The sequence below is a fragment of the Petromyzon marinus genome, chromosome 43 (assembly GCF_048934315.1).
Source record: "Petromyzon marinus isolate PM22_M1 ecotype Great Lakes invasive population chromosome 43, UKy_Petmar_22M1.pri1.0, whole genome shotgun sequence".
NCBI classification, from domain to species: domain Eukaryota; kingdom Metazoa; phylum Chordata; class Hyperoartia; order Petromyzontiformes; family Petromyzontidae; genus Petromyzon; species Petromyzon marinus.
Window position 1 is genome coordinate 3,927,749 of NC_133709.1, and position 24,545 is coordinate 3,952,293.

Consider the following 24,545-nt stretch of genomic DNA (forward strand, 5'->3'; position numbering starts at 1 on the left):
CGCACGCTGTCACGGGCCTGCGTGCACATGCGCACACGCCCGCGTACGTACGCACGCTCACACATGTGCACGCTCGTGACGTTTAGGGCTACGGCTCCACGAGTGTGAGTTTTTTTTATTTAATTGATCAATCGATGCGGGCTTGAGAAACGCACCACCTGCGGTCATGTTGCCACCTGCTCTTTTGGAATGGGTCCCCGTCTGCTCTGAGCCGGATTACAGGAAGTCATGACCCCAAAACAACAAACGGCTCTTTGCTTATTCTTTGGGTCTTTCGGTTTTCCTTGAATTCCTGCAATCACGAAAGCTTTAAGTCAAGGCTCTTATCTTGTAGATGCACTCCCGTGGCTGTGGGCGTAGCATCTTTGCAATTCAGAAAAGTGACATTAAACTTACTTCCTTGTCTTTGACTTACGTAGGGCAACTGTTAGAGATTCTCCTGTATGCGATTTAGCCGTTAAATCACCCTGTCTGAGAGTTGCTGACTTGACGAATAACCCACCCAACTCACCTACCCACTTACCCCACCCACCTACCCACTGACCTCGCCCACCTACCCATTCGCCCCGCCCACCTACCCACTCGCCCCACCTACCCACTGACCCCACCCACCTACCCACTTGCCCCGCCCACCTACCCACTCGCCCCACCCACCTACCCACTCGCCCATCCACGTACTCCTCTCCGACCTCCTCACTCATCCGCTCACCCACTCACTGACCCACTCGCCCACCCACCCACTGCTATCGCACAAAGTTACGTGGCCCATTGTTTGGCGTTCTCTGTCGCACTTGCGAGAGTCTTTGAGTGTCCGCTTCTGCATTAGGTCCGTGGTTTGTTTTAAATTCACGAAGGGCCGCATCATTACAGCTTGAATCGATGCTGGTGAACTGCCAGATGATACAGGCAAGGAGCCTCTCTTTAAGCTGTGGCTCCGAGGGCCAATGGGTGGTGCCTGACGATACTGGAAAGATCAATCCTCTGACTTGCTGATGAGACACTGTATGTCGAAAAGCAGTCCAGAATCTGCTCATACTGAATCCATGCTGCTGAAAAGAATTATTATTCTTTTCCAGAATTCCTTGGGGCCAGTGGGTGGTATAAAAACTACTTACATTTTTTTTTTACGTAGAGACAGATGCATAAATAAGACATGTTATTGTCTGCTTGTCTATTCTGTTATTTATATTCTCCATGACAACGCGAATGGTTATTTTTTGTTACTTCTTATCGATGGGTGGGTAATGATTACACTCACTCGCTAAACACACACCTACATGGTAAGACCTGTTCGTTTATTGGTTTTTCGGTTTATGTCCATTGGTTTACTTCACGGTGCCGTGGACGTGGATGGTGCCACAGCAGGCTGCCGCCCATCATTGACAGCGCCCAAACAGGAGATTTTTTCAGTTTTTTGTATTTTTTTTTGGTATAGCCCTGTGAGCCATTCGGCTCTTGAATCCGGCGCAACCACAACAAACAAACAAAAACACGAGCAAGAAAAACATCTTAAAGTGACTATGTGTTGACTGTGCAAAGAGAAAATGCATGAAAAAAAACCAGCAAAATATTCCTGAAAAAAGCACCGTACACCAACGCTGTGTGCAAAAAATCCCAGTGGGATGCAAGTCAAACAGCAACAACCACAAGAAAACTTAGATTAAGGCCATCAGTCTCACTCCGTACTACAACAAAACAAACATGTCCAAACCAAGAAACGTTTTCGAAATCACCAAAAAATAAAGCCATAATTGCAACGTAACTGTGATCACAGGGACTGAGCGAATTTTTACAATAGTTCATAGTTCCATTTATTTGGTATAGCCCTGCGAGCCATTCGGCTCTTGAATCGGGCGCAACCACAACAAACAAAAAAGCAAAAACACGAGCAAGAAAAACATCTTAAAGTGACTATGTGTTGACTGTGCAAAGAGAAAATGCATGAAAAAAAAACCCAGCAAAATATTCCTGAAAAAAGCACCGTGCACCAACAACGCTGTGTGCAAAAAATCCGACCGCCCATCTGGTAACCCTGACCTCGAGTAATCTCACGGCGCTGGCTCTGACACTACTGAACGATGTGGCTCTCCGATAGTTACCGAGGGACTGGGAGGGAGTGGCGGTGAGAGGCACAGGGTGGAGGTGGGTGGTACAAGGTGGCACAGGGCGGTGATGATGGGTCGAGGTGGACTGTGGTTCATGACACAGTGGAGAGAATGCTGCTGCCAGACAGAGAAATCGTCTTGGCCTTGGCAAACGTTTACTTTCGTGAATAACTCCACCTCAGCGGCTCCTTGCGCCATCTGTAATATGTAATCTAATCTTCGAAATATTAACTGGCTACCTCATTTTAATGTCCGCATACATTTTACCGTGCAATACAATTGCGCTGCAATGAAGCTACTTGCGGGAGGAGTTGTGTGGTCAGGGGTTGGGGCACTGCGCGCGTGAACCCTGCAACCTGAGTTTGATCTCCGACCAGGGCTGACATCAGCGGTGAGTGAAATCTAAACGAACGCCGCCTGGAGACACGCAATGACGGTGGCAGAGTGATTCGTGAACTGCACTGTGGACCCAAAGCAGCGACCTGAGTTTGAATCCTTGGCCATGGCTAACATCAGTGGCGAGCGATAGCTAAACATATTCTGGGCCCAAACACCACCCACCCCCGCCCCTCTCCAACTCCCCTTCACCAACTCGCACTAGCCAGAATGGTGAAGTATGGTCAAACAATCCGTGTGGCCGAAACGGCATTGTGAGACATTCATCCAGCAGTGCAAATGACACAGGGCCGTAAATGAGCATTATTACGATTATAACTCACGTCCATATCCACCGTCCATATCCAGCCTACTGAACATTTCCGTCTGTACGGCCAACATTGCTTTGGCACGTGACTTGACCAATTTTGGTCCAGTATGCTGGCAAAACGGCAGAGTGCGGTGTGGTATGTGTACGTGTGCGCGCGTATGCTTGTTTTGTGTGTCGTGTGGCTTTGCGGCTATTGCTGGTGCTGCATCTGTGATACCAGCGCTTGCTTTGTGACCGCCTCTACATTGTGTGCGTATGCCTGCGCATGATCGCTGGTGTTTGCGTACGGAACTTGTTTGTTCACGCCTTCGTGTCTCGGTGTATGAAGACCTTGTGCAGCATGCTTATTTGTGCGTCACGAGTGTATCTTGCGTGTATTGAAGTGTGTTCAAACGCAGTACCTGCATGCATGCGTGTGTCGTTTCGTTTGTGTGTGTGCAATGCATGTGTGCGAACACTGCAATGCGCGCATGTTTATGCTGCATGTGTGAGACTACCACAATATGTATCTACACATGCACGCAAAGCCCCTTTTAATTAATCCGCCGCTGCATGCGCACGCTTCCCCGTGTCGTCTAGTCCTTGATGGTGTTTTTTGACCGTACTTCACGTGCTGCGTGTGCACCATGTGCTTAATTTAAGGCCCCTCGTGTCACGGTCTTGACTGTGGCGACGGCCTGCACCTGTCCCGCACGCGCGTGCTGCCCGTGCACGCGTCTTCGTTTGCACGCGCGTGCGTTGCTGTGTCTACGTGACTGCCGTCAGACTCTGGCCGGCCGCCCCTGTCGAGGGAGCGGTGTCGTGTGAGTTCACGTGGCCCTGTTTTGAATTAGCGCTGACGCACACGGCTCTTGGCAGGCCATGTGGGCGCTGCGTGCATGTGCCCGAGTGTACATGTGTCTGTGCGACTGTGTGTTTGTTGTTTTGTTATTATTAGTGGCGGCAACGATAATATTTTCGCTATCCCACAGCTCGAGAGCGACTGTGTTGTGCGCTTCCACGCTCCCGTGCGCCCGTACGGCGGCTGCCCTTCGGTTGCCGGATAAGGGCTCGTGGTGACCTCTGCGGCGGGTAATGCCACGGGGTCGTCGCTTTGCCCGTAAACAGCTCGAGCGCATCGGCCCAAACGTAAACAATCGCGCGGGCTATGGCCTGGATGGCCGATCCAAAGTTTATTGTTTTTTTGTCCGAGTTTATAATGAGGGGGATTTGGAATATTTAGTTAGGGTTGGCTCCGTGACCACTTTTTTTGTTCTGTTTACATTGGCACATTTCCTGCCTCGGTCTCAGAGCCGAATCCAGTCTGGGTGATTCCGATCATATTTGTGTGCAGGGTGTGGTACACAGAGGGCGAGAGAGTTTTGCCTCCCTTTGTTTGGTTGTTATGGAAAGCCGGACTGGATTGACAACTCTTGTTTTAGACAGGCGCCTCAACCTTGTCACATCCACAGTTTGCGATTGATTTGTTACATTTTTTCCAGCAAGTTCCATTTGTTCGGATGAAAGCTCTTTGGATAATCAATAGGTTATATACATCCTTGCAAACGGATAATCCAGCCAGTAAACGGAATAAAAATGTATACTTCCTTTCCAATATTTTTTTCTGGACGCAATTCATAAATGTTTACGTGAAGTAAGGCGCATGTGACCAAGTCTGCCCAGTCACGGACCATCTCAATCAGCTGATCTCGGGGTTGCGTGTGGTTATCGCACCTCTTCTAAGAGGTTCCGGCCAGCGTGGAAGAGTAGTCCAAATACCTCCCAGAGGCGCTCTCTCGAGCAAGTAATTGCAGATTCGCGCTCTCACCCTTTACCCTAACTTTGTGCCTCTCCCATCAAGCGCTTCTCTTTCTGGATCTCCCCGCGCACTGCTTCACTTGGGAATTCCCTCCTCCCACCATCATCATCATCATCATCTCTTTTTCCCGAGCCCTCAACAACCTTGTTCAGTCCAAAAACAACCTGTCAACTCTTTATCAGTTACAAACTTTGGCAGTGCCGTTTGCTGCTGCCCGATTGATATTCCGGGGGTTTGCTCGCCTTGGGACGGTCGAATTGTGCCGTGTCGTGTTTAAGCGAAGTCGGCAAGTGAAAGGCGACCTTTAGACTGGTTGCCAATCAACGTGCCCTCCCGAACGACGGCCTTCTCCAAAACACAAAACAAGTGCCGGGGCTCAACATAGAAAACGTCAGGATTGGCACGGTTGGCTACGTACGGCGCGAAAGAAGTTTCAACACACGCGCAAGATTTTGGTCGGTGACAGCTCCTGCCGCGTTAACTCAACACCCCTCCCCCTTCCTCCACGGTTTGAAGAAACGCACAGCGTCTTTGGAACCCGCACCAATCAGACGGGAAGGAAACGGCAGTTGAATCATTTGGCGGGACCCCGGGGTCCCGCAAAAATCGGGTCAATAATTATTATTTTTCAGTCCGCCCCACTCGTGATCCCGACAGCAACGCGCCGCCCGCCCAGACTCGCGCCAACAAGCGCCAGCAGGCGGCGATCAACACGATGGGCGCCACCCCACCGGCCAAACGCGAGCCCCGGGGGGGCGTCCGCCGCAGTCGCGCGCGGCGACGACGCCCTCCGGTCAGCCGTCGATCCTCAGCTTCTTTGCCGAGGCGAGCCCACCCCCCAGGCAGTGAATTTAACGTGTTTATGTAATTTTTCAACTTTTTACGAAACTTAGTGCCCCGAGTAGCTCTCGACGAGGCCAATCGACTGACACTAGTTTTGTTATATTCTTAGTTTTTTCGGTAAAGTCACGTTGAAGAGAAACAACAAAATATATATAAAACAATGAAAAATATATATATTTTGTTATTTTGTTGTTTCTCTTCAACGTGACTTTACCGAAAAAACTAAGAATATGAATTACTGCAGTCACGAAAGCTTTAAATCAAAACTAGTTTTGTTGTCGGTAAGGCAACAAGACTCGTGTCGCTACGTGGTTTTTCCCACCCCGGGGCAGTGATGGGACCACGGGGGTCCCGCCAATTGCTTCAGTTGTTAATTTAATAAGAATGCCGTTATCGTTCAGTAGCCGGGTGCGTTGGGCAATCACTTGGTTCGGTTAAGACAGTTGTCAAAGCTTAGACTAGTGGGGGCGGGGGGGGGGGGTGGAGGCAAAAGCGCAGCTTCTAATACAAGCACACTACTTTGGATATGAGCACAGCTGGCCTGAGCACAGCAAACCTTCTCATAGGGTTTGCTCATACACAGCTTCTGCTTTCTACGGCCAATTCCATTTTAGGGAGTGTTTTGCTTCGTGTGGGAGGAAGCTGCGAGTACCGAGAGATGAACCCCACGCACGTGGAGGTTCACGAAACTATTTGCTGTACTGCCATCTTCTGGCCACCTGCTTGCAGTGCAGGGGGTTTGGGAGTTTGAGGATTTCGGCGGAACTTTTGTTTAATCGAGTTGTGCTGTCGCCGTCACATCGTCACAAGACGCAGGATCCTTTCAGATGTCTCAAAGAGCAGTGCGAGCCTTCGTGTTTAGAGAACGGAAGCGGATATCACAGAGCTACCTCTGAGATCCCTTCTTCAAGTGACCTGTGGTCCACTCTAAACGGCCCACGGAAGCCAATGTCACAGAGCTACAGTGAGGGAAAAAAGTATTTGATCCCCTGCTGATTTTGTATGTTTGCCCACTGACAAAGAAATGATCAGTCTATAATTTTAATGGTAGGTTTATTTGAACAGTGAGAGACAGAATAACAACAACAAAATCCAGAAAAACGCATGTCAAAAATGTTATCAATTTATTTGCATTTTAATTAGGGAAATAAGTATTTGACCCCCCTGGCTCCCAGGTGTCTTTTATACAGGTAACAAGCTGAGATTAGGAGCACACTCTTAAAGGGAGTGCTCCGAATCTCAGCTTGTTACCTGTATCAAAGACACCTGTCCACAGAAGCAATCAATCAGATTCCAAACTCTCCACCATGGCCAAGACCAAAGAGCTCTCCAAGGATGTCAGGGACAAGATTGTAGACCTACACAAGGCTGGAATGGGCTACAAGACCATTGGCAAGCAGCTTGGTGAGAAGGTGACAACAGTTGGTGCGATTATTCGCAAATGGAAGAAACACAAAAGAACTGTCAATCTCCCTCGGCCTGGGGCTCCATGCAAGATCTCACCTCGTGGAGTTGCAATGATCATCAGAACGGTGAGGAATCAACCCAGAACTACACGGGAGGATCTTGTCAATGATCTCAAGGCAGCTGGGACCATAGTCACCAAGAAAACAATTGGTAACACTACGCCGTGAAGGACTGAAATCCTGCAGCGCCCGCAAGGTCCCCCTGCTCAAGAAAGCACATATACATGCCCGTCTGAAGTTTGCCAATGAACATCTGAATGATTCAGAGGACAACTGGGTGAAAGTGTTGTGGTCAGATGAGACCAAAATGGAGCTCTTTGGCATCAACTCAACTCGCCGTGTTTGGAGGAGGAGGAATGCTGCCTATGACCCCAAGAACACCATCCCCGCCGTCAAATATGGAGGTGGAAACATGCTTTGGGTGTGTGTTTTCTGCTAAGGGGACAGGACAACTTCACCGCATCAAAGGGACGATGGACAGGGCCATGTACCGTCAAATCTTGGGTGAGAACCTCCTTCCCACAGCCAGGGCATTGAAAATGGGTCGTGGATGGGTTTTCCAGCATGACAATGACCCAAAACACACGACCAAGGCAACAAAGGAATGGCTCAAGAAGAAGCACATTAAGGTCCTGGAGTGGCCTAGCCAGTCTCCAGACCTTAATCCCATAGAAAATCTGTGGAGGGAGCTGAAGGTTCGAGTTGCCAAACATCAGCCTCGAGACCTTAATGACTTGGAGAAGATCTGCAAAGAGGAGTGTGACAAAATCTCTCCTGAGATGTGTGCAAACCTGGTGGCCAACTCCAAGAAACGTTTGACCTCTGTGATTGCCAACAAGGGTTTTGCCACCAAGTACTAAGTCATGTTTTGCAGAGGGGTCAAATACTTATTTCCCTCATTAAAATGCAAATCAATTCATAACATTTTTGACATGCGTTTTTCTGGATTCTTTTGTTGTTATTCTGTCTCTCACTGTTCAAATCAACCTACCATTAAAATTCTAGACTGATCATTTCTTCGTCAGTGGGCAAACGTACAAAATCAGCAGGGGATCAAATACTTTTTTCCCTCACTGTAGCTCCTGAGATCCCTTTTTCAAGTGACCTGTGGCCGACACACGGCAGAGGGCAGCCCGTCCCACTCGCTCTGCGTACGAGAGTGAGGTTCATCGCGTAAACCTTTGTTTCTTAAGCACTCTCTTGCAGGTGTGCGCCGCCACGCCTGATGATCAATAATAATGGAATTTCCACCACCAGCCCAGCGCCGACGTTGGAGATGAGCGCCGACCGGAAGTTGTCATAATGTGGGGAGACTTTCGACGACAAATTATGCAGCACGGTCTCTCGCGCACACACACACACACACACAAAGAAAACACGCCTCTTAAGAAACACACGGTGAGGTGCTCGCTCACCTTAGTCTGGCCTACCTCCTGCCTATGCCCCCCCCCCCCGCCGCCCCTCAGGTGGACATCATGCAGGTGTGCATCCTGGAGCTGAAGAACCGAGCGGACAAGCCGCTGTTCCACCTGGAGCACTACATCGAGGGCAAGTACCTCAAGTACAACTCCAACTCGGGCTTCGTGCGCGACGAGAACATGCGCTGCACGCCGCAGGTGACGCCCGCAGCCTCCGCACGCACGTGCCTACGTTGGCCCCACCCACGCGCTCTCACGCGCGCGCGAGTGCCCACTGAACCGCACGCACAAAGACAGAGAATAACCCCCCCAGCATTTGCAGACTTGGATGGCCGTGGCGTCACGTGGTGTTGACGCTGTCCCCGCGCGTGCGCGCGCTTTTGCCGTGCGCGCTCCACCCAGGCCTTCAGCCACTTCTCGTTCGAGCGCTCGGGTCATCAGCTGATCGTGGTGGATGTGCAGGGCGTGGGCGACCTTTACACCGACCCCCAGATCCACACCTACCAGGGCACCGATTACGGCGACGGCAACCTGGGTGAGCCCCCACCTTCCACCTCTCGCCTCCGCGCCCCGCCACAGTCTCGCACGACAAATACTTGCGTGACCAGCCCCCCCTGCTCAATCCGCGGCTGGATGAGAGTGCCTCGCGACGCCTGTGCGTGTCGTGAGGGTTGTTCGACCGGACCTCACCACGCTGGTCAGTGGTGTCAAGCTGTAAAGTTCATCATCATCATTCACTGGACGACTGTAAGAAAGAGCTTCATAGCTCATCGGTTTCCTCCAAGATAAATAAAATATTCTGATTCTGATCAGCCTCTCGCGATCCACACCAGCGTCCGCAGTGCAGGTCGCTTGCATGACGAATTTCCCAAATGTTGACATTCGTGAGTGGCCAACAAGTTATAATCAGTCTGCGGAATGAAACTTTGACGGAGGTGGTGTCGATGACTATGCGAGCGCATCTACGCATAGCCTGTATGTGTGTATGTTGAACCGCTGTCGCACCGCACGTAGCCAACCGTGCTGATCGGAGATGCCGCGCACCCCTAACCCTGGACCCCCGCGTCCCCCTCCGCGTGCCCGTCCAGGCGTGCGTGGGATGGCCCTCTTCTTCCACTCGCACGTGTGCAACCGCATCTGCAAGAGCATGGGGCTCACCCCCTTCGACCTCTCGTCCGACGAGCGCAGCGCGCTGGAGCAGTCGCTCAAGCTGCTGGTGAGCGTCGCCGCGTCGCGGTCCTTGTGCCACCCGCCGCCGCCGTCATCGCATTGCCGCTACCGCCGCGGTGTCGCTGCCCCCGCCCATCGTCCTCTTTCGGCGTCATCGTGTCGATCGCGCCGACGCCGTCCTGCCGACATCGACGTCGTATCGATATCATCGGCGCGCGGCCACAATCGTCGTCCTTTCGGCGACAGTGTCAGCATACTGCTGCCGGCTCCCGACCCACCGCATCAAAGGCAACGGTATAGCCTTTAGCAGGCCGTTGGGGCAAATGCCGTTAGTGAGCACCTATGAAGGCTGGAACGGCACTCAAAGTGGGGTGGGGTGGGTGGGTGGCCAAGCACCAAGCCGGCCGCTATTGTCTCCACAGTGGCGATGTTTACACGCCTCACCGGGTATACTCATTTGAGGCAGAGTCGACCCAGGGGAGGCCTGGGACCGGTTCAAATATTCGTCACCGGTGTTTGCCGCGAGCGGGAAATCGCTACACCACCGCTCCCCATAACCCACCACATCTCGCGCGCACACGTTAACGTGCGCGTCTATGTCTGTGCCCGCGTGCGCGCGATCCCAGCAATCGTCGAAGACGGTGCTGCGCGGCTGCGAGGAGGTGTGCGGGAGCCCCCGCGTGCGCTCGCTGTCGGACGGGCGACCCCCGCGCCTGCCCCGCCTCTCCGAGTCGTCCGTGACGCCCGAGGAGTCGCCGCGCTCCTCGCTCTCCTCGCTGCACGGCATGCACATGTCGTTCAGCCCCCCCGAGCACCTGCTAGGCCGCTCGCCCATGGGTGAGGCCGCCACCGCCACGAATCCCCCACCCCACCTGCATTCATAATGAACGTGCGTTTTAAGAGTATTTAGCTGATGTAAAAATGGCAATATGTTAACTCCCTTGCCTGGTACGCAGGAGGTCGTGGGTTTGTTCCCGACCCTGACGCCTGCTGTATATTTGGAGTTTGAGGTGTCTCTCTCTCTCTCATCATCATCACGGTGGCTAGGAGATGTTAACTCCCTCGTCTGATACGCAGGAGGTCATGGGTTTGATCCCGACCCTGACGCCTGCTGCTGTATATTTGGAGTTTGCGTGTCTCTCTCTCTCTCATCATCATCACGGTGGCTAGGAGATGTTAACTCCCTCGTCTGATACGCAGGAGGTCATGGGTTTGATCCCGACCCTGACGCCTGCTGCTGTATATTTGGAGTTTGCGTGTCTCTCTCTCTCCTCATGGTCATGTGGAGTTTTCTCCGGGTTCTCCGGTTTTTCCCTCCACATTTAGAATCAACAACACGCGTTGAGAGTATTTGGCTGTTGTAAATTTCCACACGACGATAAGCCACTTCGTTGAGCTATCATTTGTGATAGCCAGGTCGCTTCAGATAAAGGGCTACATGGCTCAGTGGGCCTTAACTGCTTAAAATAAAAATAAAAACTGTTCTTTATAGTGTCACTTGACCGTGCTGGATGGTGCAGGTCATAATAATAATGGTAATCTCTTTTATGTAGCTCCTTTCATATTGAAGTATCTCAAAGCACTGTACGTAAAAATAATTTTACACTCGCAAGCATCGATACAATTTAAGCGAAATAGAAAGATGATAAAAGTAATGTCAGTGACTACTTTCGAAATTCCAATTAAATGAAGAACTATGATCAAAGCGAATAATAATTATTGTTTCGGAGGAATCCAATCTGACAACAAAAATAGGTTTTTAATGTTAAGTCGCAGTACAAATATAGGTGAATTATTAAGACGTGATTTAAAAAGTTAACGCCGCCTGCAGCGAAAGGAGGGGAGTGGAACTCAAGAGACCGGGATAGTCTCGCTTGGCGTTAATCTGAGTTACTCGGCTGTAATGGACTGACGCCGGGTACAGGTCGTTGACCGGTGTCGATGATCGGTGTTATTGAATAACGTTGAACAAGGCTGATCGCTGTATAATAGTGGTCACTCACCCCCACCATGGGAATATGGAATTTCCACGTCTGGTTCAGGTCTGTGAGCGTGGAAACGAGCACGACTTTTTGAGTTTGACCGTGAGTCCTGTTCAAACGCCATCACCGTGATGATTGGGCAGCACGGATCCAGATGAATAGTTGACCGAGTCCTGCCAATCGGTGCCGCGTTAATTCGGCCGGCGTGCATCCGTGTCCTCCGCCCTCTGCTCCGGCCCCCCACTCGCCCTGCCGGCCCCCCGCCGTACGCTTTCGTTTTTGAGTTTGGTTTTGCGTTTCGCGCAGGGTGGACCTCGGTGTTTGACGAAATCGACAACAGCCCCGATCAAGATGGAGACCGCGAGAGAAAGGTGCGGCGGCACACGCAGCCCGGCCAGGGACACCACACCTGGGTGTGCAAAGCGATAAATCTGCGTGAGCAGCGCTTCGCGCTACGAATCCGCCGTCCCGAGTTCGATTTCCGCTCACGGCCCACACCGGTGACGATTATCGTAGCCGGTCCCGGGCCTCAAATGAGTGCAGTGTGCAAACATCGCCACTCGGGAGCTAAAGGCGGCCGGGCGTGGTGTTGGCCACCTTACCCCCTGGTGCGCTGTGCCGGCATTCGTAGGTGCTCACTAACAGCACTTGCCCTAACAGTCTGTTAGAGGCTATGTGGGGGGGGGGGGGGAGGTCTTTGTCTTGTTTTCACGAGCCCCAACGTCGTGTGTGCAGGTGTCAGAGAACAACGGCGACAGCGGCTGCCCCAGCGAGAGGAAGAGCGAGTCGGAAGGAGACACGCACGACCAGGTGTGTGTCCCTCCGCGCATCTGCACCCACGCGCTGCACCATCAACTCCTTGCGCCGGCGGTTCTCAACCCTGGTTGGGCGGTGGTGGTGGGTGTGGGGCTGGCCAGGGGAAGGCTGCGGGCACGGTTGCCTTGCAGGACGAAAAATAACGTCGGCGCTGTCACGGGGGGCGACAAAAACGCGTCGATGCGCAGAGCGTGGGATTTTGATTGCTCTGCGATGTGTTTTCGCGGTTGTACTGCCGAGCAACACGCGGCTCCATCCCGTTGTCCCGTGTGAGATTTTTTTTTTCCCGTTTCATAAATGAGTCATTTTTCGAAGAGGCGTCCTCGAAACTAGCAGCATCGTGGAGATGCTCCGTAGCTGGGACTGGCTTCACTTATTGTTTGAACTCTGAAGCTCTGCTGTCCCCCCGTCTTTGCGCAGAAACCGGTGAACAGGATGAAGAGACAGAGCGAGTCGGATGAGGATTCTGTTCGGCGGGTGAGTCCCGCTCGCCGCGGCTCGCGCCCACAAATCTTCGACGTTGATTTTGGCGTTTTATGAGTAGCCAGACCAAGTTTACAGGTTGTGGTGGGGGTGGACGGACGTTTACAACTGCCCTGTGTTTTGTTTGCGGACAATCGTGTTGTGCCTTACTCATCGTTCATAAAATGTATAAGCAGACGATGATACACCTCCTTTCAATACACATACACATGTGTATGTCCCTCCACATTATTTATAAAAGTGTCTATATTTTTTTACACATCCCATCTTCTACATTCAAAGTTTAAAAAAATGCATCGCGTTGTGCATCTCTGAATAAACTATTATTGACATTGATATTACACTTAACGTTGCAATCGATGCAGTAATCCCTATTTGTTTCGTGGGGTTAGGCCACGTGGTGGCAGTTTTATGCCAAAGTTCTGATGGGGGAGGGCGACTGACGCGTTGGCGAAACCCGACAACACAACATGGATTAGTAGTGCGCTTGTTTACACAGGATATAGCCTCACCCACGTCTCCAGACTCTTTCAGGATTGTCCTACTGAGTGCTTCGCAGCATTACGCGCAAGTACGGATCGAGACCGTAACAAGCGGGGGGCAGACGATGCAGGACAAACGAGCCGGTTGAGATTACACGAAAGATAACGGATTCAGAGAATCGATTCGAGACTTCCGGGTCCGTAACGCGGGGCCGCGAATTCTCGCCCCCCGCGCGCGTGCGCGCACGTTGTCGCGCTGCCCCCCGCTTGCGACTCCGCCGCGTGCCGTTGCTGCCTCCCTAAAGAGGTCGCCGCTCCGCGGTGAGCGACACGCCGAGTGTCATTCACGCGATGCCCTGCACCCACGCGCGCGTATCTGTGTGAGCAGGAGGATAACAGCCCCTTGCCAGCCCCTCGCCACCGCGTGCCCCTCCCCACGCAGGTGGCAGTGTCGCGCGCGTCATCCATTGCTCGTGCATGCCCCCCCCGCCCCCGCCTCCTCCGGTCCCACCCCCCACCGCCCCCCCCCCCAACTCCTCCACCTTGGGGCGCACTCCCAACTCCCCACAACCACTCCCGGCCCGGAGCGGTACGCACCCATTCGAACTCTAACCCCCACAATCGCACACGACCTTTAGGACAGTGACGTGTCGGAGTGGGTGGCGCGTCTGGCGTAGGGCTTTGTGGTTCGAGCCCACTGGCTGCCCTGGTTATTAATACCGTCTAAAATGCGCCATCTGTTTCATAGTGGACGTTGAAAATCTTGCATCGTTATTCGACAAAAGGAAGAGGGTAGGTGCGCCAGCGTCACACTCCAAGTTTGCCAAATTTGTAAAATCACAGCGTAGCACCGGCCTCCACCAGGAGACTTTATCTGTGAAACTGCGCTTTTTTTATCAGTCTTGAGCAATTATTAAATGTTAATATGAATGTCGACCGTAACCCAAATCGCGTTGCTGCGGGTTGGCACGTTTGATCGATTCCAATGTCGACGTTCGGTCGTGCGCGATGGACCACACAGGCCCTCCCCGTCCGCGACTGATCCTTGCTCTCCTAGGGTGGGTGGCGGGAGTTGGGGGGGTTTTAGGAAGAGGAGTTGCGCCCCACCCGCGGGTGTTGACGGATCCTTGAATCGGCCTTGCGCCGGGGAGGCAGGCGATCGCCGCGTGTCGCCTTCCGGCGCCTGTGCCTGACCGCAACGCACGACTGCATCTCGCTCGAGGGTGTTCCCTCGACCCGTTTTTTAGACGAAGGAAACGCTTCACCGACGCCGTCTTAAATTTTGATTTAAAGCTTTCGTGACTGCAGTAATTCATATTCTTAGTTCTTTCGGTAAAGTCACGTTGAAGGGAAACAACAAAATAATAACGTGACTTTACCGAAAGAACTAAGAATACGACGCCGTCTTGTTCAGTGGAACGACAACATCGTGTGTGCACTGTTTTTGCCAAATCATCGAGGAGCTGACGATGCATCCCATGCGGTATGGTTACTACTGCACGGTTCCCCCCATGTGATTGTTACGCCTCGGGAGTTAACAAACGTTGTTTCAGCTGCTCGGAGACTTGGAGTGGGTTTCGCGTTCTGAGTGTTCTTCGGCAAGCCCTAGTTGGTTGCGCAGTTGCCGCCGTGCGTGTTGCGTGTTGCTTGCAATCTGTGCATGTCGTGCGAGTTTTTGAGCCTGAACCGTTGACTGCTCGATCCTCGCGACTCGTTTTCAGGAGCACCCTGCTCGGCATGTTTTTTTGCGACGTTTCCATTGTTGCTGCGTCGACGGCCGGGTTCGTGAAAAACGAGTGCGGGCACAAAAAGGGCGAATGTTTAAAATACATGCAGAGGTACAATGGCCTGTAGAGAACGCCGATCGTACGAAGGTGACCATTTCTCGAGAAGAGTTGAAGGCTTGTTGCGCCGCGTTGCTCAACGTGTTTACAGTGCGCGGGCCTACCATCGTGTCAAAGCCTTAACCAATACTAACTTAACAGATGTGGGAGTGGAGGGACACGTAGAATTGCGATCGTTTTGTGGCATTCTCTCATCAAATATAAGAGCAGACGGTGGTTCGCCTCCTTCCCATATATATACACACGTCCCTCCACGTAAAGAATTACACGTCGCATCGACTACGCGGCGAGACTTCCGGGGGGGGGGGGGGGGGTGGTGCGAAGGGGGAGGGGGGACCCCCTTTTGGGTGATCGACGTTCGTTTGAAGCGTCGTCGTAAAACCGCGTGCTGTTGCGTTGCCCGTGCCCTGCAGGACTTCCGCTGCAGCATCAAGTGGGACAACTTCCACGCGTCGCGCGCCCACTGCCACCGCCCGTCCAGCGTCTCCATGGAGGTGAACCGCCTGCAGAACCTGGAGATGCAGGGCAAGATCGGCAAGTCCGTCCTCGGCAAGGTGCGTCGTCTGGGAGCGCCGCTACCGGGCAGCCACCAGTTAGACAAATTGTCGTGCAGTGATAATGATAATAACAACGGTGGCTTTAACTGTTGGCGCTGGTGGTGACACTAGTTTTGGTGCTGGTATTGGTAGCGCTGGTGTTGGTGGTGGTTAAGCTGCTGGCGGCCGTGGCGGTGGTGGTTGTGGAGGTGGTTACGCCGGTGGTAGTGGTGGTGCTGGTAATGGTGATGGTAGTAGCAGTGGTGCTGACTCCACTCGTGCTGGTGGTAGTTACATTATGGTGGCGGTGCTTGTGGCGGTGGCAGCACCTGTGTTGGCTATGATAGCGGCGCTGATGCTGGTGGTTGTAATGTTGATGCTGGCTGTAGTGCCGCTGGTGATAGTTACATTGGTGGTGGTGCTTGTGATGGTGCTTGTGGTGGTCGCACACGCGCCGTGGTTACGTCACCGCCACTTAGTGGCGAACGGCAGTTGTTGTTGTTTGTTTGTTGCTAGTGTTAGCTACGATAGTGGCGCTGGAGGTTGTAACAGTGTGAGCTGACTCTTAGCGAGTGCTGCTGCTGCTGGTGGTGGTGGTGGCGGCGCCGGTGGTGCTCGTTTTGACGACGCCCCCCCGTGGCGACGCCCAGGTGCACCTGGAGATGGCCAAGTGCCACGAGGCCGGGCGCTTTGGCGAGAAGGAGGCGCCGTGGGACCGTGAGGCGGCGCTCTTCCACCTGCGCCACGCGGCGCTGTGCGGCGAGATGGAGGCCATCCTGGCTCTCGCTCGCATCCACCTGCAGCTGCCGCACGACGTGCTCGTCGAGTTCACCATGGAGGTCGGTCGGCCGGCCGGCCGGTCCGCACGCTCACCCGCTCGTTTGCTCGCCACTCACCATCCCGCTCACCTGCCTGCTCACCAGTCTAATCGCCTGCCCACTCACCATCCCGCTCACCTGCCTGCTCATGTGCCTTCTCGCCTGCCCACTCGCTTGCCTGCTCATCAGTCTCAACACCTAACTGCCAGACCACCTGTCTTGTCTGGTAGCATGCTCACCTGTCCAGCTAATCGGCTCCCTCACCTGTCCCAATCACCTGTCAGCCCGCCACCTCATTCGCCTGTTCACTTGTCCACGTGGCTTGAAACCCACCCGTCCATCTACCAACCACACCGACTCGGCCGCCCACCCGCTCGCTGGGCCCCTCACCCATCCGCCGGCACCTCCACTGCTTCACGGTTGGCTACGTACGGTGCGAGAGAAGTTCACCGTACGCACGTGCATGCGTACACGCACGTGCCCGGGTTGCCTCGCCAAGTCCGGCGAACGGCGTGCGTGCATGCGCCTTCCGCGTTTTCCGCATGCAGGAGTCTGAGGAGAACACCACGCTCGGCTTCGCCTTCATGTTGGAGGCGGCCGAGGCCGGCGACCGCCACTCCATGCTGTTCGTGGCGCGCGCCTACGACACCGGCACCAACCTGGGCCGCGGCAGGTAGGTAGCCGCCCCGGCGTCGGCGACGCGGCAAAGCGACTTTAATTTCTTACTTTTGTATTATTACTATTATGACCATTTTTGTCAGTGAACGTAATCTGCTGCGGTATGAACCGGGGCAAAGCTGCTTGGCGCGACCTCGGCGACAAATGCGATACGCGCCCGCGGGGTGAACGCGGGCGCGGTGGCCGAGCGAGGTGGCCGTCCCGTCATCCGTGCCGTCCGTGCGCACGCAGGAAGCAGGACTGGCACGAGGCGCTGCGCTGGTACGAGGCGGCGCTCAACATGACGGAGTACGACGAGGGCGGCGAGTACGACGGCACGAGCGACGACCCCAGCTACGTGCTGCTGGCGCGCCAGGCCGAGATCTACATGGCGGGCGGGCACGGCGTCGCCTGCGACCCCCAGAAGTCGGGTGAGAGGCTCTCGCGCTGCCGGCTGCTGCCCGTGACCAATGGGACGCGCGCGGGGGGGGGGGCGCGCTGCGAAGCCGGCGGCCCGAGTTCGATTCCCGCTCGCGGCCAATACCACTGACGATTATCTGAACCGATCCCGGGCCTTCCCTTGGTTGACTCGGCCTCAAATGAGCACCTGCCGCTGCATAAGGAGATAAAAGTGTGGTGCTGGCCACCCACCGTCTCGTGTGCCGTTCTGGCCTTTATAGGTGTTACTTGCTAAAACCACTTGCCCCAACAGTCTGTTAAGGCTATACGGGGGGGGGGGGTGGTTCTTTGTCTGTGTCTGCCGTGGTGTGCGCGTGCAGGGGATCTGTTCACCAGCGCGGCCGAGGCGGCCATGGAGGCGATGAAGGGGCGGCTCGCGAACCGCTACTACGAGCTGGCGGAGGAGGCGTGGGCCGGCGTCGAGGAGTGAGGTGATGAGTGGCAATGCCCCCCCCCCCCGGCCCGTTCACAGACTCGCACTGATTAACTTCGATTTAGTTTTGTGCGGTGATGCAACTGGCGGGGGAGTGGTGGCACAGAGGTTGGTGCGCACTTTTCTGCGAACCCATCGAACTGAACTCGATTCCCAGCCTCGGCTCACGTCGCCGGTGGCGAGTGGTATCTGAACCAGTCCTGGGTTCCCCCCCCACCTCCTTCACCAACCTGCACTGATGCGTGGTCAAGTATGGTGACCAAGTAGCCCCCCACGAATGACACGGTGGGGGGGGGGGGAGACCTTCCAGAAGTGGATTGACAAAGAGGTGTTATCGTTATTATCATAATACTATACATTCAAGTTTATTTTGCTTAACCAGGTGAGACAACAAGACGTCAGGATGCGTCATTACAAGAGTTACGGGGGGGGGGGGGGGGGGCATTAAGTCTGCCTTGTATATAATCTCAATTGAGACGATTCGCAGATAATTTTCGAATTTGGCAAAGTTTGACCTCCCCCCCCCCCAACGGCCTGCCCTTGAACGTCCACTGTAATGCAAACGGCGCGTAGTGTACCGTCATTGTTGTTGCACCAGCAGGAATGATGAACGCCTTCGCCCATAGTGTTGTGCTACACCGCACTGTAAAACAGTATTCGCAGTCGTTGGCTTAAGGGTTTTGTAGTTTTTTTTTACTTGCGACAACAGACAGGCGGACGTAATATTTCACATGCGCCATGGTGAAGGTGGCGTGGGGGAGATCCATGCTGCAGGTTCTGTCCATCTCATCGTTCCTCTGGTCGTGTGTCCCGTGCAGGAGTCGGAGGACGGCTTTCATCCAGGGTTGACGCTGGCGCTGGCAGGCCAGCATGACCGCTGCAGCCGGGTGGTGGTGTGGTGAGCGGTGTGTGCGCATGGTGAGTGAGCGGTGTGTGTGGTGAGCGGTGTGTGCGCATGGTGAGTGAGCGGTGTGTGTGGTGAGCGGTGTGTGCGCATGGTGAGCGGTGTGTGTGGTGAGCGGTGTGTGCACATGGTGAGTGAGTGGTGTGTGTGGTGAGCGTGTGTGCGCATGGTGAGTGAGCGGTGTGTGTGGTGAGCGGGGTGTGCGCATGGTGAGTGAGCGGTGTGTGTGGTGAGCGTGTGTGCGCATGGTGAGTGAGCGGTGTGTGTGGTGAGCGTGTGTGCGCATGGTGAGTGAGCGGTGTGTGTGGTGAGCGGTGTGTGCGCATGGTGAGTGAGCGGTGTGTGTGGTGAGCGGTGTGTGCGCATGGTGAGTGAGCGGTGTGCGTGGTGAGCGTGTGTGTGCATGGTGAGTGAGCGGTGTGTGTGGTGAGCGTGTGTGTGCATGGTGAGCGAGCGGTGTGTGTGGTGAACGGGCGATGTGTTGTGAGCGGGTACTGTGTGTGTGTTGAGTGGGCAGTGTGTGTGTGTGTGGTGTGTTGAGTGGTGAGCAGGTGATGTGTGTGATGAGTAGGCTATGTGGGTGTGGGAGCGGATCCACGTGACTTCATCTCTCCCCCGTGACTTCACCTCTCCCCGGGACGATTCCATGACTGCGGGAGGATGGGCGGGCGTCGTTAATTATTTGTGAATTCCTGCTCTCGACCTTCAACGGAAGGGATTTAACTTCGTCTGATATCGACATTTTGCCTCTTTTTGATTTCGTAGCACTTACCAGAAAATGTAAATGAGGGTTTACGGTACTAATTGGCAAACGCATTTCAACCTTCCATTTGTTCAGCCGCAGCAGCTCGCTTGTTATGTTGCCGTTGACCTTGCGGCATTTGCTTTTGCTGTCGCGCCGTGAATTATCGGCATACGACAGGATGACTGCTTGTATTTCTTGGCGCTTAAATGGGGGTTCGACGCAGAACCGTAAACATCGCACAGTAAATTTGAAAGCACTTGCGAGTACGGCACGGTCATAATGTCGATATCACACGACGCGAAAGCCCCCCCCCACCATCCGACGCTATCGAACGTCTCAAGACACCGTCGACGGCTTAGTTAACAAGAACAAACAAGGCTGAGAGAAGAGTTTTTTTTTAATAAAAAATAAATAATAGCACATTTATAAACCCGCCAGCTTCTCAAACGTAGCCCTCCCCAGGCGTATAGGCCGCTAACGTTGACGAGGTGACCTCGACTTGTTCCACACCAGCGTCCGCCGGATGTGTGGATTCCGGTGGACTTTTTTTTTATTTTTATCGAGAGAAGATTATCCGGTAAAAGATATACAGTGTGTACCAAATACTAAACGCATTGATGAGCTGCGATGAAAGCAGATTGGCAGAGTTCCGTTTTCTGTTTCTCGTCGCGTCTGCTGTCATTAACGAAATCGCCGAATACCTGGAGAATTTGATCGGATAGTGATTTCAATGCGTTGCTGTTTATCGCGGAAGTTGTTACGTTACGTTATCGTACCGTACTTCCCGACGGCGAGAGGCCCACAGCAATCGTTTTGATGATTGTTTTTTTTTATTGGAGAAAATGGTTTACTTATCGGTCGCGACCCCCTCGTAGCCGACGGCCCTCGAGAAAGGGAACCCCGGCGTCAATAACCCGAACTCGGCACGGCGGCACCCGCGGGCCGTCGTGAAATATGCAAGACTTGCCGACAATCCGAGGCGCCGAAACGTCCCCCACGCAGCGGCGAAATGGCGCCGCCCTTTGTGAGGTGTCGCTCTCGCGCCCGGGAGCAGGGAGGAAGGAGGCGAGAGACCTCTCAATCGGCGGTCGCCGTCGGCCTCCCACCGAATCCCCTTCCCTGTCCTGCGTCTTGGAGCACCACACGCCTCTCACCGCCGTCGCTGGTTGAGAGTGTTGACTCGGTCGTTTCGTGACGAAAAATGTTGGTGTTTATTTTTTTGGCCTGGGATTTTGGGTCGAAGTCGAGGTGATACGAGGCCGAGCTAGACCCCACAAACGTTAACCGGTCCATTGGCTCGAATGAGGTCTGTCTAATTCGAATTTTAATGTCGTACGATATAATGAAAGCTTGCTTACTCTGGTGGCGGTTTGTGGAGTAGGAAGGGGGTAAAGCCCAGCGTGTGATTTTTGGCTGCTCTTTGTTGCCGATGTTGGGTTAGGCTTCACGGAGGAATGGAATATATTAGAAGTTAAACAGCGCCCTCCCTCGAGACACTGAACGCGCTGAAACACAATGGTGCAAACTTATTCCGTGGGCTTTCTGATCGCAGGCCTGAGCCCTCGCTCTGTATCGTGAGTTAATAACGCAACCTCTGACTTCATAAGTTCAAAGTTTATTTTGTTTAAACAGGTGAGGAACTCGAGAGTCGAAGAGAGTCTCATTTGCATGAGTGACCTGGGGCAATTAGTCTGCCAATAGGGGGCGATGATTGCTATGTATAATCCCAATTGGAATTATCCGCGTAAAATTTCATAGAAAACTAGAACTCAAATGAGTAATTTGCCCGCAATATTTGAATTTGGCAAATTTGGACCCTGATGCCGGCACACGATGGCCTTGCGAATGATTTCAGAGGAACTTTTAGCGTCCACTGATTATGACCACCGCAGCGATGATCAAGGCGGCCGCTGGATTTTAACCTTTAAATCTCTCCGCAACGAGCGTGCGAACGCGCTTACCGCTGGGCCAAGCCACCACCACGAAATGTGATGTGCATCAGTGCTGCTTCTCTGGGTCTCTGCAGTGAAGTTATAATTATGAATGCACACGCCAACTCTGAAATATCGGCAAAAAGGAAAATGCCCCCCAAAAAAATGGAAAGGCCAAATGGAAGGAATGTTGGTTTGTGGCAGAGCATACTCGCCAACCATTGGTCTCACTAACAAACGAGTCGACCAGTTACCACCACTGGCCATCCCACTGGCCATAGCCATAACCAAATAGCCAATGAACCATTGGTACCAGCCCTGCCCCTCACCCCACCACCAGCATTCGCCAAGGCCCCGGCTGACTTTTTAGTCGCTTGTCAGTGTTGGGTGTTCGCAGAGCTAAAAAGCCACCACCACCACGTTGGTGGGCACAGGGTGCTTTAAACCTTCCTGATGGTCGCATCGGGAGTACGTCGTTTCTCACCGTGCTCCCAGTCGGTTACCGGGTTGGAGGGGGTGGTCAGAGTTAATTTTGCTGCCTTTGTAATTCATGCCCCCCCAAGGCCCGACTCCAGCTCCTCTCAGATCGTGGGGCGAGGGTGGCGGCGGCGGGGGTGGCAGCAGCAGCAGGGCTGTTGTCTGGGCCACCATGTCGGTGATAGTCCGCTCAGGAGGGTGAATCTTGGTGGGCCACAGGGACCTGCGGTGGTACAGGGCACACTTCGGTACCCCCCTGGTACAAGGCCTAATGCCCCCCCCCCACTTCCCGCCCTTCTGTTTGGCTTCGTTGTTTTTGCTAAGTAGTTTTGTGTACTGTTTGTGGTCAAATTTTTTTTACCAAGGTGCTTTGCTTTGTGTTTTTTTCACTTAAGTATGAATCCCGTGTTTGATTCTGAGCCACAGCTGACATCAGTGGCGAGTGATATCTTCCACTTATTCACCCCTCCACCCCAAACGCGTGGGGGGGGGGGTGTTGAGAATAATTGTAATTAACATTGTTTTCCACGAAACTGTCAAAAGACGTCTCTGCCTGGCGAGCGTGAAAGAGGCCGCCACCAATACGTTACCCTGAACAGGGGGGGCTCCCTCTCGTGGAGGGAGAAAGAAGTTGCAGGGCTGCGCCTTTGTTTTCCCCCACCACCCCCACCCCCTCCTCTTCCGTGAATACTGTTGAACGAAAACAGGCCTTAAGCTTCTTTTGTGCAAAACGTAAACAAATGGAAATGCCCATATACACAAACCATGCAGACTGTTCACTGATTTTGCGCACTCGTAGTTTTAACGACTCCCCACATCCTGTGCATTTGTAGGGGTGTTTTTTGTGTGTGCGCACGTATGTTCCGACGTGTTCATGATTCTCCAGGCCGCTATGGTGTGTGCGTTTACAAACCTTACGAAGGTTTCTGTTCGTACGGCTGACCGATATTGCCATCCCCGTGGCGGTTGGCCGCTACGAATCTCGTAACGATCTTTATTTGAGTTTTGCATGTGTGTGCACGTGTATTAGCCCATAATGATATATATAGAGAGAATATATAGACCAATTGAATTGTTAGAAAATATACAGGGTGATCCATCTATCGGATACTCCCCGTTAAAATAATGTGATATCAAATCCTCTACGATCCCTCCCACCTCCACGTGTCTGCCACCTCAACGTGTCTCCCACCTCAACGTGTCTCCCACCTCAACGTGTCTCCCACCTCCACCTATCTCACCTCTACATGTCTCCCACCACGTGTCTGTCTCAGACCTCCACGTTCCTCACACCTCCACGTATCTTCCACCTCCACGTATTTTCCACCTCCACGTGTCTCCCACCACGTGCCTGTCTCACACCTCCACGTATCTCCCACATCCGCGTATTACCCACCTCATCATGTCTCCTAACCTCCACCAACCTCGACGCACTTATTGAATCTTTGAACACACTTATCTTGTTCACGTAGTCCAACATCGTTTTTACAACATTCAATGGTCCGTTGAGATGAACGCCAGAGAATCATTCAAAGAAATCATCATGACATCTATAAACGAAAGAAAAAAATCACCCTGTATATAGCAAAATAATAACGATGATTCAAAACCAATGGACGGCAATACGAAGTCACGCGTCGTTTGTGATTAGTGTACCGACAGAACTGGGAATTTTCGGTTGTGCTGTGAATGAGTGCATCGCAGACGGCGCGCGCCTTTGCACGGTGTGAATCGCGTGGAAGTAGTTTTTTTTTTACCCTCCAGCTTGTCATGAAAAAAAAACGATTGACAACAGCAATTGCCCGGCATGTTGGTGAAACTGTTACCGTAACCTTCGATGAGCAGGATTGGCTACGTGCGGTGCGAAAGAAGTTCAACAGAGTTGCAGTGTACACACACACACAGCTTCCGCGCTCTGTATATGTTACGTTGTAATAAAGTTTCACAACCGTGTGGCTGGGTTTGAAACGAAAGACTCCCAACGTCTCTGCTCTGCACAGAATGATTCTTGTGTGCGATTGCAATTTTTTTTTTAAACATTAACGCAGCATATCCCAGAGCCCGTTACGAGCACTTTCACACGGGAACCCGTGGGGGATATTGTCTACACTTTCACCACGCTAGTGAGTGAAGGTTGGTGGAGTGCAGAACAACGGATATGCTGCACTGCTACCCCCATAGACCAGTGTACAGTGAGGGAAAAAAGTATTTGATCCCCTACTGATTTTGTACATTTGCCCACTGACAAAGAAATGATCAGTCTAGAATTTTAATGGCAGGTTTATTTGAACAGTGAGAGACAGAATAACAACAACAAAATCCAGAAAAACGCATTTCAAAAATGTTATAAATTTATTTGCATTTTAATGGGGGAAATAAGTATTTGACCCCCTCTCAATCAGCAAGATTTCTGGTTCCCAGGTGTCTTTTATACAGGTAACGAACTGAGATTAGGAGCACACTCTTAAAGGG

At 53.0% G+C, this 24,545-nt stretch overlaps 1 protein-coding gene and 1 long non-coding RNA gene across 8 annotated transcripts in view; one reads left to right on the plus strand and one right to left on the minus strand.

Annotated features, from left to right (window-relative positions):
- Positions 1-24,046, plus strand: part of EEF2K (eukaryotic elongation factor 2 kinase) — a 41,245-nt gene extending 17,199 nt beyond the window's left edge. For all 7 annotated transcript variants that reach the window (XM_076073708.1, XM_032970160.2, XM_032970167.2 and 4 more), the window contains 13 exons: positions 8,385-8,534; positions 8,739-8,871; positions 9,425-9,552; positions 10,133-10,343; positions 11,795-11,859; positions 12,224-12,298; positions 12,725-12,781; positions 15,527-15,667; positions 16,300-16,488; positions 17,016-17,140; positions 17,377-17,555; positions 17,904-18,014; positions 18,835-24,046. In XM_076073708.1, the coding sequence (XP_075929823.1) occupies positions 8,385-8,534; positions 8,739-8,871; positions 9,425-9,552; positions 10,133-10,343; positions 11,795-11,859; positions 12,224-12,298; positions 12,725-12,781; positions 15,527-15,667; positions 16,300-16,488; positions 17,016-17,140; positions 17,377-17,555; positions 17,904-18,013 (1,563 nt within the window). In that variant the 3' untranslated portion in view covers position 18,014; positions 18,835-24,046. The remainder of the gene's footprint in view (positions 1-8,384; positions 8,535-8,738; positions 8,872-9,424; positions 9,553-10,132; positions 10,344-11,794; positions 11,860-12,223; positions 12,299-12,724; positions 12,782-15,526; positions 15,668-16,299; positions 16,489-17,015; positions 17,141-17,376; positions 17,556-17,903; positions 18,015-18,834) is intronic.
- On the minus strand, positions 23,279-24,353 carry LOC142930787 (uncharacterized). The gene is made up of 2 exons (XR_012946736.1): positions 23,436-24,353; positions 23,279-23,400 (listed from the first exon to the last, which is right to left on the minus strand). It is a non-coding gene; the product is annotated as an uncharacterized LOC142930787 (long non-coding RNA).
- Between the last annotated feature and the right edge of the window lie 192 nt (positions 24,354-24,545).